Source organism: Zootoca vivipara, chromosome 9, assembly GCF_965207765.1.
Source record: "Zootoca vivipara chromosome 9, rZooViv2.hap1.1, whole genome shotgun sequence".
NCBI classification, from domain to species: Eukaryota; Metazoa; Chordata; class Lepidosauria; order Squamata; family Lacertidae; genus Zootoca; species Zootoca vivipara.
This window is the reverse complement of record NC_142592.1, coordinates 61,782,079-61,797,862: the sequence shown is the minus strand read 5'-3', so window position 1 is coordinate 61,797,862 and position 15,784 is coordinate 61,782,079. Positions and strand designations below refer to the sequence as shown.

The 15,784-nt window shown below is 41.4% G+C and overlaps 1 protein-coding gene across 10 annotated transcripts in view; it reads right to left on the bottom strand.

Annotated features, from left to right (window-relative positions):
* The window catches only part of USP6NL (USP6 N-terminal like), a 145,224-nt gene that overhangs the window by 25,165 nt on the left and 104,275 nt on the right, over positions 1–15,784 (bottom strand). For all 10 annotated transcript variants that reach the window (XM_035128060.3, XM_035128063.3, XM_088652495.1 and 7 more), the window contains 5 exons: positions 12,021–12,128; positions 9,091–9,200; positions 5,958–6,006; positions 4,233–4,353; positions 2,692–2,786 (listed from right to left, as the gene is read on the bottom strand). In XM_035128060.3, coding sequence (XP_034983951.1) covers positions 2,692–2,786; positions 4,233–4,353; positions 5,958–6,006; positions 9,091–9,200; positions 12,021–12,128 — 483 coding nt within the window. The remainder of the gene's footprint in view (positions 1–2,691; positions 2,787–4,232; positions 4,354–5,957; positions 6,007–9,090; positions 9,201–12,020; positions 12,129–15,784) is intronic.

Sequence of the window (15,784 nt, the reverse complement as noted above, 5' to 3'; positions counted from 1 at the left end):
ATGAGTGTCCCTTCACCGTAGCATCCCAACAGTAAAAGAGGCTCCACTGGGATTTATTAGCCTGACAGAGAGACTTGAGGAGCTGTTAAGAATCTAAATAAACACACTCAACTTTTGACTCTCCAAATTTAAAAAAGTGGTTGCGCCTCCCTAGCTTTACAGATTTAGCAGCTTGCTGTTCACTTTCATTTATTAGAAGGAGCCTCCCTGAACCTTTAGGCACCCAGACGAGGAAGCCTACTGACTCAAGGCAAGATGCACTTGATGTTTCCTCCCCTGGAAGGCAAACTCCTCCTAAATTAAAGCAATAAGCAGCAACGACTTACAGTCCAAACTCTGTATGAACTCTGCTGTGAAAATTAAAACCACAATTTACAGCCTAGAAGTAAGCATGAAAGTGATTTCTGTTTTCACCAGCCAGTAGATTTAAATAATCCTTTTTAAAACTCTCCCTTACCCATGAACAGATTTTGGAAAACCAGTATGGCATACATGAGGCAACTCACTACATTTAGAACATTTGCTGCAGACATCAAAGATTAAAGACTGGGAATGAAGTCCATCTGCATTCAGCAGGAACTCTCCTTTCTTATAAATGTGCTCAAGTCCACAACCTAAGGCTCCTGTTGATCCTGTCTCCAGCAATTTTAGATCTGATCAGAGAGTTAATATCAAACACCCTGAAAAAGAAACTAAATGTACTATACTTTCTAGCAGGAATGTGCTTCATGTTTCATAACCTTCCAGCACAATGGACAAAAATATATATGAAAGGCTGGAAGCTTTTATGCATTTGGAAATATAGTGAGTCCTCACTGAAATAAAAAGTACTTTGTGCATGAATGTGCACAGAAGTAGAGACCTTTATATAAAGGGCGCATCCAGCCTGGTTCACCATTACATCTCCTCTTTTCTCTGCACTGAAATAGTATTATATCTATCTATCTATCTATCTATCTATCTATCTATCTATCTATCTCAAACTACAATTCCTGCATTATCTACCTACCTACCTACCTACCTACCTACCTATATCTATAGATGTGGAAATACCACCACCAATTTGTTTTTGACACCTGTTAATGCATAAAAGTGCCATATTCATCCTGATCAAGCTATAGAAGATAATTACTGGTTACTGTTTGATGACCATCTGTCATGGATGCTTTAGCTGAGATTCCCACATTGCAAGGAGTTGGACTAGATGATGCCTGGAGGTCCCTTTCAACTCTACAATTCTATGATTCTTTGTTTCTTTATATGCATATTTCCCTTTTTAAAAAACTTGTTTATATGTTGGGTTCATAAAGTTGGATGAATAGCTATGGCAGGCATTATCAAGTTTCCCTTCCTGTATCTTTCTGAGAATTTTGAATGCAGATGCTTGGGATGTCACAATGAAAAGTTTTGAAAATAAAAAATAAAACAAGTTAAAACTCTGATAGGTTTCTTGGTGAAAATATAGTGAGGTTCAGATGTAGCACTGCTCGATCTCCTAACCAGCGCTAGGAGATGGTGAGTGCAATCGCTACAAATATCAATACAAATATACCCCTTTATGAAGACATTCAGTTTACCAACCCCCTTTTAGTTCTTGAGCAAACTCTGGTTAGCATTATTGATGTTATCACTAAGCATAGTTGGGCCAAACTGGAATTTGAAAGCCTGCTTCTAAGATGGACTGCAAACAGTGGTTTGACAAGAGCTAGGATGATAGAGGTTAACATTGGTGCAGATGTAACACATACTACTGATAACTCTGAAATAGAAAGAGTGTGGGGGTGGGAACCCCCTTGGCATGGGAGGGGGAATATGGGAGTCCATGGAGTACTCTAAACTTCCTATCTTTGCTGTACTTTCCCATTAAAAAGCATAGGACATGAGTGGGGAATTTGTGGCTCTACAGATGTTGATGGATCCAAAGGTTGCCATGCGTCCGGGATTGCCATAGCTGGAATAGTGCAGTCGAAAGCAATGTCCGAGCGGAAATCGCAAAAATGTCTGGGAAAATCCGGGTGTATGGCAACTCATGTTGGCAGTATCATTTTTGGCAATATTCCTTAAAATTAGTTTTAAAACTTCTTTTTTGTGTTTGCCAAAAAAGCTAAACTACTTCTGTGTCTGGATTTTCACAAATATACCAACCCTATGGACCCCAACTTGCTTCTCCCCCAGCCAAGATGGCTACTAGTGAATAGAGATGTTGGGGGTTTGTTTCCCCATCCCTGGCTTGAGAAGCCCCACCCCTTGCTTTTCTGGACTATATACTATTATCACATATTGTTTATATGGAATTAACCAACCTAAAATATTTATAATCTACATATCATTACAGACTTAGTTAGACTCATACCACAGCACAACGACCCCCAGATATTTGCACACACACTGCCCATGTTTCGCATGGAGAAGGTTCCAAGTTCAATCCCTTGTATCACTTTAAAAGTATTTCAGGTTAAACCGGCTTTCAGTGGCAGGACTGGGAAAGATCTCAGTCTGTGACAGAACCACTGTTCAGCAAAGTACATACAGAAAACAGCAACAGAACAATGGCCTGATTTGGCATAAAGTAGTTCCATAAATTCCCTACACACCAGCATCAGCAGGCTAGGGAAGAATTAAATATCATATTGGACCTTTTGCTGATGGGTTGCCCTTTATGTACTGCATATTCTGATGGCATTTACTTACAAAATGCTGCTTAAGCTTAGACAAAAATTTCTTCATTATTTTCTCGTGATGCTCTTGAAATCTCAACAGCTTGGGAAAACCCGGAATATAAAAACCTAAAAGGTTGGGGTGATGAGGGGAAGAGATAACAAGAGAGAATAAAAACGTATTAAACGCTAACAAGTTCCCACATTAAAAAAATGTTCACAGGTTTAGGTGTTGCAGTGAAATACTTCTGATGGAGGCAGAAATCACTTAAACATTAAAATACAATGCAATGCCTTGTGGATGTACTCATTGTGACGTAACCATAGATGACCAAGAGCCCATTTCATCAGATGCATGAAAGTTTGTAAGGCGTACAGAAAAGGAAGCAGACTTTGCACAGGGGCTTTGAGATGCAATACCAAAAGTGTGATTTGGCATTACAAACCTGGACTGATGCACTCCCTTTCCCCCTGACATGCAAAGGTTAGAAGCTCCCAACTGCAGTTTGCAGCAAATCATTGTTTGCTGTTGGGTAAATCCATGGCAGCTATGGGAGGCAGAAACACATAGGCCTGGGTCTGTTCCTGTAATATCAAACCATGTTCTGATGCTGTACTTCAGGGGTGTCCAACTTCCAAGAGACTGTGATCTACTCCTCCCACTAGAAATAAACTGGCAGTGATCTACCCATTGGATTAACCAAAGTTGTTGAGCTTTTTGGGGGGAGACTTCACCAAAGTTGTTGAGCTTGAATAGCTGCACACAGCAGGCAAATAAGTAGAAGGTGTGAACCAATCCGATTAAGAAGGAGACAGACTAAGGATGGGGAATTTATGGCACCCCAGATGACATTGTAGTAAACTCTCATCATCCCTGATCATTGGCCATGGTGACTAGGGCTGATAGCAGTTGTAGCCTAATATCTAGAAGGCCATGGTTCTCCCATCCAAGGACTGATTCATGTCCTGTTCACAACTGTGGGCAGATGGTGCAAGTAAACACAACTCAATGTTGCCAACAATGAGCGAGAGACTGAATTAAGAGTTGCTGAGCATTTGAGATTGCCATGATCTTATGTTACTGATTATTAAGTTTATTTATATGCTGCTTTCCCATAATCATGTTTAAAGCATCACCATGCCCTTTTTCCTAAATGCAAAAACTGCTTGTCCCAGGTTGAAAATGGCCAGGGAAGAATGCTGCCCCACAGGGTAAATTCCTGCTCTGAGTATGCGGACACTGGGAATTTAATTCCACTCCCGATTTCCAGCTGCAATAATGGATTCAAATGAGGGCAAAACTTTCTGTGCAGCCAGCTCCATGCCGACAGAAAGCAGGTCATAGTCCTTGCACATCCTCACAAATGACTTCAAAAGAGCATTTTAAGAGGCCTATCATAGACTGTAGAAAAATTCTTGGTTAAAAAACAACACATTTTCTAAGATTTTTTGAGCACATTAATAGCCAAAAGGCCCAGCTTGCTGTACTCCAAATCCAGTCCAGACTTCATAATAATAATTTAAAAATCAGATGAGAATTAAACAGTGCTTTGCAACAAGATTTGGGTGGCATACCATGCATAGCATGCTTGGGTCCTGAGAAGAGTTTCACCAGGGCCCAGAAGGCATCTTCTTCATTCATATACATAAGAAGTAAAGCTGTGATGTGGCTCATTCCCTGACAATATCCAACTTCCTAGGAGAAGAAAAGGTAGACAAACGTTTAGGAATTTGCAAACAGCAACAAAACCCAACAAAAACACGCTACAAATTACATGGTCAATCTGATTCTTGTGGCATGAATAGGAAGCCGTTAGGGACAGAAGAACTCTAGCCCTGTGGATCACTTGAAAAGTGTGGCAGAACAAGTGGTGGTCTTGCTGAGGGCCTCATTCTGTTGTGGACCATCTTCCTGGAGCCACAGGCCAGTGGGTCAGATGCAGAGCAATGGATGCAACCATGCGAAAGGCAGGGGTTTCTACACCCGCACATTCACAAGCCCTTCTTCACCCTTTGTCCAGGCAAGCAAGAGGCATCGTCAACCACTGAAGGCACATTCCAGATCTGCAGTTCCACCTAGCCCCTGGCCCTTGCAACACTTTGGGCTTGTTCTCTCCTGAATCCCTTCAGACTGTAAGTGGAGGCTCGCATGGTGGAATGCTATTGTATTCAAATCTAGTCCTTGCGCACAGAAAGCTTGTATTTCGAGGAGATGCTTAGGCCACAAACGCTCTCTTTAATTCACCTTTCCTCCCTACTCTCCTTTTGAAAATGTTCACCCAGCATGAGCAAGAATTCCAGTCCCGTGTAACCTGAAAAATAACATATCTCCTTGTTTAGACTTTTATCCTACCCTATCCCAGAGGTTAAGTTTGCGTCACAATTTGCAAACTAAGAATTCTGTGGCCGCTCGGAGACCAACAGGTTTTCAGCAGCACTTAAAGTGGATGACCTCATAAAATACAATAAACCTGTTGGGCTTTATGGGGCCATCAGAGTGTTAGTTGGCTTTGCTGCAAAGATTACTCCCCTGGAATTTGAAAGCAAAACCCCAAAGGTGGAAAGGGATGCTTTACACTTTTGTGAAGAACAAAGGAGCAAGACACACAAAAAAACACCTCTTCGTTGACACCAGATTCACTGGCTCCTTATGCTCTGTTAACACTGGCTGCTCTTAATAAAATACATTATTTTATTACTGATCTTGAAAGCTTGTTTCTGATCTCCATGGTTTTAGAACAAAAAAGAAAGAAATTACTACAGCAACAAAGGTTTTGGTAGCATCTGGTCAATAATCAGAAACACCTTCTTTGAGTCACAACTTGCAGGCATCACGTTGACTACAATCTAACAACTTCATTTCTTTATCTTCCCCTTTAGAAATTCTGCTTCCGTGGCTATGGTTAGAGTGGCAATGTTCATACAACCAAATATTTGCTTAACAAGCCAATTCACACACAACCCATTTACAGCTGCATCGCTTTCTCTGTTTGTGTGAGTAGCAAAACAGACCATGAAGACACAGCTAACCACGGCTTCCTGTTACATGTGAGCTGGAAACACTGGTTAGCGTTTTCCATGCAAGCAAGGATTTAGAAACCAAGCCATGGATAAAATTTCACTTGTTTAGAAGCTATTAACTTGTTGTTCACAGATGCACACAACCTGTGCACATCCTTACTAAATCAGGATTTTATTTTTTTTAAACCCAAACATTACCTATGCAATATATCAAGAATAAGCATGTAACTGAGTGATATGAATTTAGATCAATATGCACCCACATACTATGCGACTTACCGTATTATACACAGAATATGCAGCTAAAACATGGAATAAAGCTTGCTGTCTAGAGAGAAAAGACAGAAAGCAAATTTTATAACTCGTCTTTTGTGCACACCAGTGAAATACTTAATGAATCATGGTTACAGGTAGGTAGCCGTGTTGGTCTGGATCGAAGTAAAATAAAAAAATTCCTTCAGTAGCACCTTAAAGACCAACTAAGTTTTTATTTTGGTATGAGCTTTCGTGTGCATGCACACTTCTTTAGATACACTGAAACAGAATCCACCAGACCCTTATGTATATTCAGAGGGTGGGGGTGATGGGAATGGGTGATGGGCTGATAGGAGTGGTAAACCTGTTGATGACTGTTGATGACTGTTAATGACTGTAATTGGTCTGGCCGATTAATGACTGCAATTGGTCTGGTGGATTCTGTTTCAGTGTATCTGACGAAGTGTGCATGCACACGAAAGCTCATACCAAAATAAAAACTTAGTTGGTCTTTAAGGTGCTACTGAAGGAATTTTTTTATTTTAATGAATCATGATATATAACTTCACTACCATCAGGACTTAAGAAGCACATTTTGTACATTTGTGTAACCTTTGTAAAAGGATAAATATTTGTAAAATTCTTGCACACTTTAATGCATTTGGAAACATCCGAAGGCTAACAAGCCAGTCCTCCAAAAACCTCATTTTATGTCAAGCCTAATTTCAAACCAAAAAGAGCCCCATGGCTGCCAAAGAAATGGAGGACTTCTGCAGAATGGAAGGAGTTTGTGCAATTATTATTACAATTAGGTGCGCAACAAAATGTTGCAGTGAGGAAAGCTCCTGTTCAAGTTTCTAGCTGTTCCATTACACTCCCCACCCAATTTGACTGCCTCTTTGCCCCCCCTCCCCAACAAACACACCTGCTCCATTAGCACCCCATGCCACCAGAATGTGCACTATTCAATGGCATGTTTTCAGGAGGCAGTGATCAACAGAGGGGAAATGTGCTATCAGGAGCATGTGCTTAGGCTTGGCGGCAGACTTAGCTGCAGTAGGTTGCAATGCCAAACCACAACTTGCTATTAATGCATGAAACATCTCCAGGTCACTACAAGGTGCAGAATGTTCAGGTTCAATCAAGGTGCTTTAGGCACATCTAAGGAAAAACCCCATTGTTTATCACTACCTGCTATATGAATTCTGCTCACTTCAGCAGGTGGTGTTCCGTGTGGTCAAGGCGGTGTTGACTATTCAAGAATCAGAAGCCAAATGGCATCTTGAGCATGTGAAAGTAACTCCACAATGCTTTGGTAACCAGTTATAGACAATGGGAGTTGGGTTTCTGGTTTGCACTAAAACACAAGGCGACTGTAGCACACAGGAAATTTAAGTGCATACCTTATAGCAGGAAAAAGAATATAATTCCCCTGTGTGCAATTGTGTTGTGCTGGGGGTGGGGTGGGGCAGGGGTGGGTGTCATCCAGTACAGACCCGCTTTAGAAGGATGACAAAGAATACATGGAAAGGCACTCCTGTCAGGCAGAACAAGGAGGATGTGGGATGAAACGTTTCAATCCCAACTGATTGTTGGGTTCATACAGATGTGGCATTTGGCATTTTCAAAACTGGGTAGAATCAATACTTCATTAAAGCTGATTTCACAAGTTTGAAATGAAAAGGAGCATTCAAGGGCCCTCACTGATACATGGAACACTACACTTCAATCACCAGTTTCACGGATATTAAACTAAGAATATATTATTATGTTAGGAAAGGTTCTCCTATGGGATGCCGAAAAGGATTTAGTAAGGGAAAACATATTCGGTGAGAGATTAAAACATATTCGGTGATCAAGCTTACATGAGGCATTTCCCTCCCATATGCCCAAGCTTCTTTATGTATTAAATCTGGGGAAATGCTTTAGCAACATAGGTTCTTTCTTGTTTCTCTTAAAGTGTCCTTATTTTAAAAGCTTCCAATCTCTCCAGATGATGCTCTTACCATTTTCCTTCCAAGAGCACAACCACGTGGTATAAAAATGTTTTTTATGAATAATGGACAAACATTAGAGGATGCTTGGAGCTTCAGACATCTGAATAGAGATTTCCATACATTTATCTGCAGTAGCAAAGAGACAACATGCGAAAAGCCAGGGAGGAAGGGCGGCCGCTTTTACAGTCCATCTCAATGGCCCTTCCTTCCACATTTGTCATGCTCAGGTGTCACATGAAACCCATGTTAACCTAAAACAATGAGTAATGAAGCTGATTTGCTGAAAACTAGCCATAGTTAGTAATGAATCAAAATCCCTAGTTTGGTCACAGATGCCAATTGGTTTCTGGGCCCAATTCAAAGTGCTGGTGTTGACCGATAACACTTTACACGGCTCAGGACCTCAATACCTTAAGGACCTCTCCCCATACAAACTGACCCAGACCCTGCACTTGTCGTCTGAGGCCCTTCTCTATGTCTCTCCCCCCCCCCCTCAAGAGGTTCAGAGGGTGGCAACATGAGAACGGGCCTTTTCTGTGGTGGTTCCCCATCTATGGAACGCTCTCCCCAGAGAGGCTCGCCTGGCACCATCATTACATGTCTTCAGGCATTCCTCTTTACCCAGGCCTTTGGCCATTAAATAATCTATGGCCTGTTAAAACTTTGGGGGAGGGGAGAGACAGTTGTTTTGATTATTATTTTATTATGATGCCATTATTGTGCTTTTTATTATGTTTTTATTATCATGTGCCATAAAATGTGTTAATGTTGTACACTGTAAAGCAAGCCCCAGCCAACCTGGTGCCCTCCAGATGCTTTTGACTACAACTCCCCATCAGCTGTAGCCAGCACTTGTTGGCTTGGGCTGATGGGAGTTGTAGTCCAAAAATGGGGTAGGGGGGGAGACACCAGTTTGACGAAGGCTGCAATAAAGGGAAAACGAAAGCTTTCCAATTCCTCCTCTTCCTGCCTGGGCAGAAGGGTTGGGGAGAAGAGGGGGAGCATGCCTGGTTTAGCATAAGGTCCAAATCTGGCCACTGTTTCCACAAATCAATATTGGCAAAGGAAGGCTTTTCAAAACGCCAGATCTTGGTGAGGTGTTCTGAAGGTCTGCAATACACAAGAAAAGGTGTACAATAGTAGATGTTAGCTTTACTTACTTAACTCCATATCGGTCTCTAAACATGATATGATCCCGGTATGTCCGATTTACATCAAGGTCAATCTGCCTGATATCTGGTGAGGTACCTCTTGCTTGGGTTTTTAAGGTCTTGTGGGAGGGAGGAGAAAATAATCAGCAAGTGTATGTATCACAACCTTGCAGTTCATGCGTATGTTCTAGACTGGGCATGCAACTGGGAGAATTTCTACATAGGAATGCAAACCAGTTCTCTTTCAGGAGTCCACCTGCACACCCAACCCTACGTTTGAAGTCAACTAAAGCTTCATTATGATATTTCCCTAACAGTAGATCAGTTGTTAATTCATACCTAAAGAATTCTAAGACTTTCAGCAATGGTCCATTTCCCTCTCAACAGTTTTAAGATTTTTTTTTTAATTGCCCAAGCCTCTCCTTTAAATGTAGACACTTGAGTTTTGCATGTCTTGGTGGACATTTCTTTCTTTCTTTTCCTGCACACATCACTAGATGGCATCTGTAACCTTTGAAGATAGGCCCAGTTCTCTTAAACCCTTTTTATTTGTTTTTTCCTGTAGTTAACTTATAATCTTTGTTAAGATTAGTTGTAGGCCATTTCAAATTCTTCTGAATCTTGATGAATAGTTCCATTGGATCTTAAGAAGCAACAATGAACTGAACACAGGGTGACAACCATGACCCATAACTAAGGAGAAAGGGCAGGATCTGGACAAAGTACTTCTGAGGCCAATTGATTTAAATGGGAAAGTTAAGCAAATGCTTTAAGTACTTTTAAGTTCAACCAATTTTAGTTGGAAAGATCTAACTGTGACTAGATTATAGCCTGAATCTGGATTTATACATCTATGTCATATATTCATATTACACAGAAGGCTTGCCTGGCCCAGAGATCTCACACATGAAGCAGAAGGAGATAGTACCCCTTCACCAATGTGATGAGCTCTAGATGTTTTGCACTGCAACTCTCAGCAGGAGGATACCAGGTTGGCAAGACTGGAGATAGTAGACTCCTAAGAAAGTAAGAGTGGATTGTGCCATTTCAGGCTGTAAAAAAAAATGCCATTTTTAAAATGCTAGCTTCAAATAAAATCAGGTCTGAGAAAAACAAAGTCTATTCCAACCTGCTACCTACCAGGTTGGGCTGCTATTTGCAGGAGGGCTGTGTCTGTTTGCTTTAAACATAAGGGAGGACACTCCAGTATGTGACATCTCCTGTCCCCAATCTAATCTAAAGTGGTACAGCCCATTCTACCATCCAGTATACACCTTTTTCTGTATGAAGCATGTCAGTCAAGCACATACGACTTAAAAGCTGGCAGAAGCTTGTCAGAAAGGCTTTCATGGTATTAGGGAAATGAAACTGGAGTTTGTCTTTATATATGAGGTCTATTTTTGTTACATTCAAAAGCTTGCTTTCAGCCAAGGACATGGAGTCCAAGCAGGTATGACAGAGGTCTCTGATTAGCTTTAGGCAATGCTTTTCTTGGGGGGGGGCATGGAGGATGCAGGGGTATGCATAAACCTAAACATTTTGTGAATTTAAGTTTGACCTCATTGAGGGGCAGTGTTTTAATATGAGTAGGAAAATGAGAGTACCCCTAAACCTATTTTTAAGGGGGGGAAGCCCTGGGTTTAGGCCATTGCACACTGGCTACATGCACAGGTTCAATTCCCAGCATCTGCAGGTAGCTAGTAAAGACCCCTGTCTGGAAAGCTATTGCCAGCAGTGCAGATGACACTGAGCTAGATGGATCGGTGGTCGGCCTTGAGGAAAAAACAACGCACCTCCTATGCTCCGATGGCTTCTTTTGTGTGGTGGTGATATTCTTTGTTTTTACTTTAAAGCAACCACAAAAGGATCTGCTTCTGACGGGAGTAATGGACCACTGGCATTAGGAGGAAGAGGAGTTTAACCCTTTTCCTATTCTATTTTTCCAATATAAAAAAAAGAATCCCATTCCCCAAAGATGGTATTAGGTCTGCTGGGGGGGGTAGATTCAAGCATCTGAAACACCCCTGCATTTTTCCTCAAGGAGGGCAAAGAGCAGTTGGAATCAGAGTAGGACTTAGATTGGAATCAGCTTGGGCAGAACTTGCCCATTACCCCCCCCCCCCATTTTTTCTTAAAAGTTGGCAGCGTGGTGGTAGAAGAACCCTGATCATAGCTCTGCTACATCACATCTGTTTCCAGCTTCAGAGAGTGGAGTGGGTGTGCATGCTTTAGCATGGGAGGAAACAGCAGAGGCAGAAAAGGTTAAACAGCTTGCTAAAGAGAAAGCGCCCAATGGTTCTAGGAACAAGACTATCCTGTTTATGAGTAGTGCAGTTGCAGGCTGAGAAATGGGGACATTTCCTGGAAAACAACTGTACGTAGTTAGGTTCCTATTAATAGGATTTAATCAGGACTTTCGAGAAAGATGCCTCTCAACTTTTGAACTGTTCTATCTAAAGGACGGCATGAGCAGCGGACATTTTAAGTGTGCTAATCAAGAGTATTTGCAAGCCATTGTTCTCTGTGTGGATTCTACGTTTTCTGAGAACTCAAATATTTGCTTCTAATAAGGAACCTGAACGCTGACACACGTTCTCCAAACAAGGATATAGAAACCAGTGCCAGAACCATGGAAATTAGTCACTGACTTCTTCCACAGTGAATGCTTTCATGAAAAGCTGATCAACCTTTTCTCCTTGGAGGCAGAGGGAATCATGAAGGCTACACATAGGTTGTCATTCTACCTGATAGTAAAGTTGGAGGTATGAAACAGATAAGAACAATCTTTATGAAAGCAGTTAGTCCTTTCTGAACTAGATTTTAATTAAATAATAATACAATTTGTTGTATTAGTCATATCATGGAACACTAAAGCACTATTGGTCTAATTTTCAAATACTTGGGCACAATGCAGTATTTCTGATTTTTTAGAAACTCACATTATAATAGTCTTTCATTTCTTCTTTCATTTTAGGGACATCAAGCAACAAAGACCAGACTTCACCTCTCAGCTGCAGTGGAATTCCTTTATAAATTCTCCTATGAAACTGTGTAAATAAACAAATAAGCAACATCAAGCAGGAGTAAACCAGGAAAGATTTGACGTGGTGACTATACCAAGACCTATAACCTGGAAACAAAGTAAATGGTATTATTAATTTAGACAGAACTGGCCTGTGTTTGTTTGTGCACGCATGACAGTTTCAATGAGTTTCTCTTTGTTGATTCAGTAGGTGTGCCATCACTGAAAAGCATGTAAAAAAAGGAGGAAGTAATGTGAGGAATTATAAGGGAAATAGTTGCTCTGCCATGTGGGTTCACAGAAGGTAATCAGATGTGCTCCCTATCAGGCCTTTTTGGCTGCAGTTTGAGCACTCATACAAGAACAATGATTTTGCTCCTTTTTTAAAAAAACAACAACTTCTGAATCAATAGGGTCATATATACATATATTGATCACCACCATTCACCACACGATGTCACTTGTCAACACTGCTTATAACTTACCAGCTACTTTGGTTATGGCCAGCGGCAAAATGGAATTGAGTTGAACTGTTACCAGTGTGGTGTCTCCCAAGACAATGGTGCAAAACGTGGCAATATAAATACAGGACATGATGCCAGGATTGAAAGAGCAGCCATATATGCACCACGCCAGATTAATCTGACACAGGTGTCCTCTCCTATCTTCAACTACAAAACCACGGACACTGGTGGACTACAGTTTGGGAGCCCCTCTTTGAAGTGTAGAAAGTGGAGACTAGATTTGCATGTAGACTGCACCATGGATGCCGCATGTACAGCATAATAAATATACACACACCATCAACCCCAACACTTAAGACACAGTGGTAACTTTCCGCAGCTCCATCATATTGTGGCCTTTCTTCCTTACTACTTCCTTCCTAAAGGGTCCTAATATCCACACACACACACACACCCCTGTGCAGTAATGTTCCCAACTGTACAATACTAAGAATGGCCATAACTTCAAAATCATTCCTACAGTTGTTTTACAATGCAAAAGCTGTTTGCATAGAATACTGTGTACAAAATTCAAAATATAAGCTAATGCAAGCATTTGGGGGGGGGACCACAGTTGTTCACCATTTACACTTTCCCCCCTCCTGCCATTCCTCTGCTTGAACTCATAAGAATCAAGTACAGTGGTACCTCGACTTACGAACGACTCAACAACCGAATTTTTCGACTTACGAATGGGGCAAATGGCCGCATGCTTACGAATTTCTCGACATCCGAAAGGAAACTGCGGCGGTTTTAGATAGGTTTTTTTCGACTTATGAATTTTTAGATGGGGTTGCTTCAACTTACGAATTTTTCCGTTTCTAATTCATTCCTATGGGAAACACGTTTCCAATGGCGCTTTTTCGACTTACGAATTTTTCGACCTACGAAAGTGCCTTCGGAACGGATTAAATTTGTAAGTCGAGCCACTGTAGCTACTAATATTTTTTTTTTTAAAGAGAGAATTGGAAGGCTGTTTACGCATCTCCTGTGTAACATCTAGTTGGCCCTGAAAGGCATACTGATATAGAACACCTAGAGGTTTGTTGCTAATTGGCTGTGGGTTTCAGCTGACATGAGTCTCACCAAAAGCACCACGTTCTGGAAGGTTAAAACAAAATCAATAACTGATTAGACACTTAATCTCCTGGCTCCATATTGTAATTTACAAATCAAATGAATTCATAAAGGACTTCACAGTTATAAACCTTTAGCTGCTATGTCAAATACTGCATGGAAAAAAACTAGTGGCAGATTTTGCAAGCTAGCTCTGCGGTTCAATTCCATTACATGCCGTGACTGTTACTTTTAACCTTGCAATGAAAATTAAATCCTTCAAAGCAACACCCTTTCTCACATCCACACACACAAATTAGAAAATAACTGGATGCTTAAAGTTCCAAATTATTGTAGATAATAAGTATTAGAAATCTTTCCTATTATGTGGTCATCACTTTTACCCTCGGTCACTTACAACGCAACAACCAGAATGTAGTTATATCCCATTGGCTGTGGACACTGTGATTAGCTTCTTCTAAAGCCGGCTCAGACATGAGGTCCGTTTGGGTGCTTATGAAGGTCCAACATCCTGTTCTCGTGGGAGAGTAGCTCTCATATACTGTACTCTCACACACTGCTACACTCTGACCGTAAGGGTAGAGGTGGGTGTTCCACATAAATGCTTGCAATGCTTCTGTACAGAAGTCAGAATTGTGTGATTATTCCCCCTCAGAAGAAAAAGAAGAGAAGAGTTTGGATTTGATATCCCGCTTTATCACTTCCCGAAGGAGTCTCAAAGCGGCTAACATTCTCCTTTCCCTTCCTCCCCCACAACAGACACCCTGTGAGGTAGGTGGGGCTGAGAGACTTCAGAGAAGTGTGACTAGCCCAAGGTCACCCAGCAGCTGCATGTGGAGGAGCGGAGACGCTAACCCGGCTCCCCAGATTACAAGTCTACCACTCTTAATCACTACACCACACTGGCTGGGTGTGGTAGAGGAAGGGAGAATTCTGATTCAGCCATCGTGCATAGAAGCATCCTCACGAAACATCTTCATCACATACAGTGGTACCTCTACTTACGAATAACTCTACTTACGAATGTTTCTACTTACAAATAGAGCTCCATCCGCCATCTTGGATGCGGTTTAGATAGGATTTTTTCTACTTACGAATTTTTAGATAGGGTTGCTTCGACTTACGAATTTTTTCTCCCAATGCATTCCTATGGGATCCGACTTACAACTTTTTTCGACTTACAAATGTGCGTTCGGAACGCATTAAATTCGTAAGTAGAGGTACCACTGTATTCCGTTATGAATATGGGGTGGGCATGTTTGCTCAGTCTGCTGCCCAGAAAGGAGGATCTTTGACGCAGGTAAGCATCTGCACTCAGCTATGGACTAAAGGACAGCCATAGGAAAATCACTACACACAGACACCAATTTCTAAAATGTGGATATTCTTTTTCTGGTTGTAAGGGTGAACAGGATAAGGAAACAGCAGTATCTATCATGCACACAAAGGGCAAATGAAATATAACAGATGAATCACCGCTGTCTGATGCAATTATAATTGATCAAGGCAGAATGAGGAAATGGCGGGATGCAGTGCAAACAGCTGCATCAACAGCTGCCGCGCACTCCAGGCCAAGCGGGTATCGGGCCTCGTGGGAATACGGCAGCTGTGAGCATGGTAAATCTGCTCCGATTACACAGCACTAGATGAGTGGGGCAATGTTTCTCGGAAACAGCAGTTCATTAAGTTCTGAAAGGAAGAAACCCAAATCAGGCTTAGCTAACGTGCAATAAAAGTTATCGTGATGAGCAAAAAGCAAAGGTATTTTTTTTTAAAAAAAAAGTGGCAAGAAATTGGACAGATTAGATTCTTATCATAAATTTGCAGAGTGCTTTATATTCAATCTACTTCTTCACAACAACTCTGTGAGGTAGGCCACTACTACTTACTCCATTTCCCCACATGATGGGAAGTAAAGCTGATGGTCCAGAAAGGTGGCTTACGAAAATAAATATGTACACATTGACTTTTCATAATCATCATAAGACCCACAACTAAATGCTTCCTATTGCTATTTAAAATCCAGAGCTTTTTACACTGACTGACACCCATGCACACCCCCAACCCTTGAGACTATTCTCTGTTAGTGAATGCAATTGTG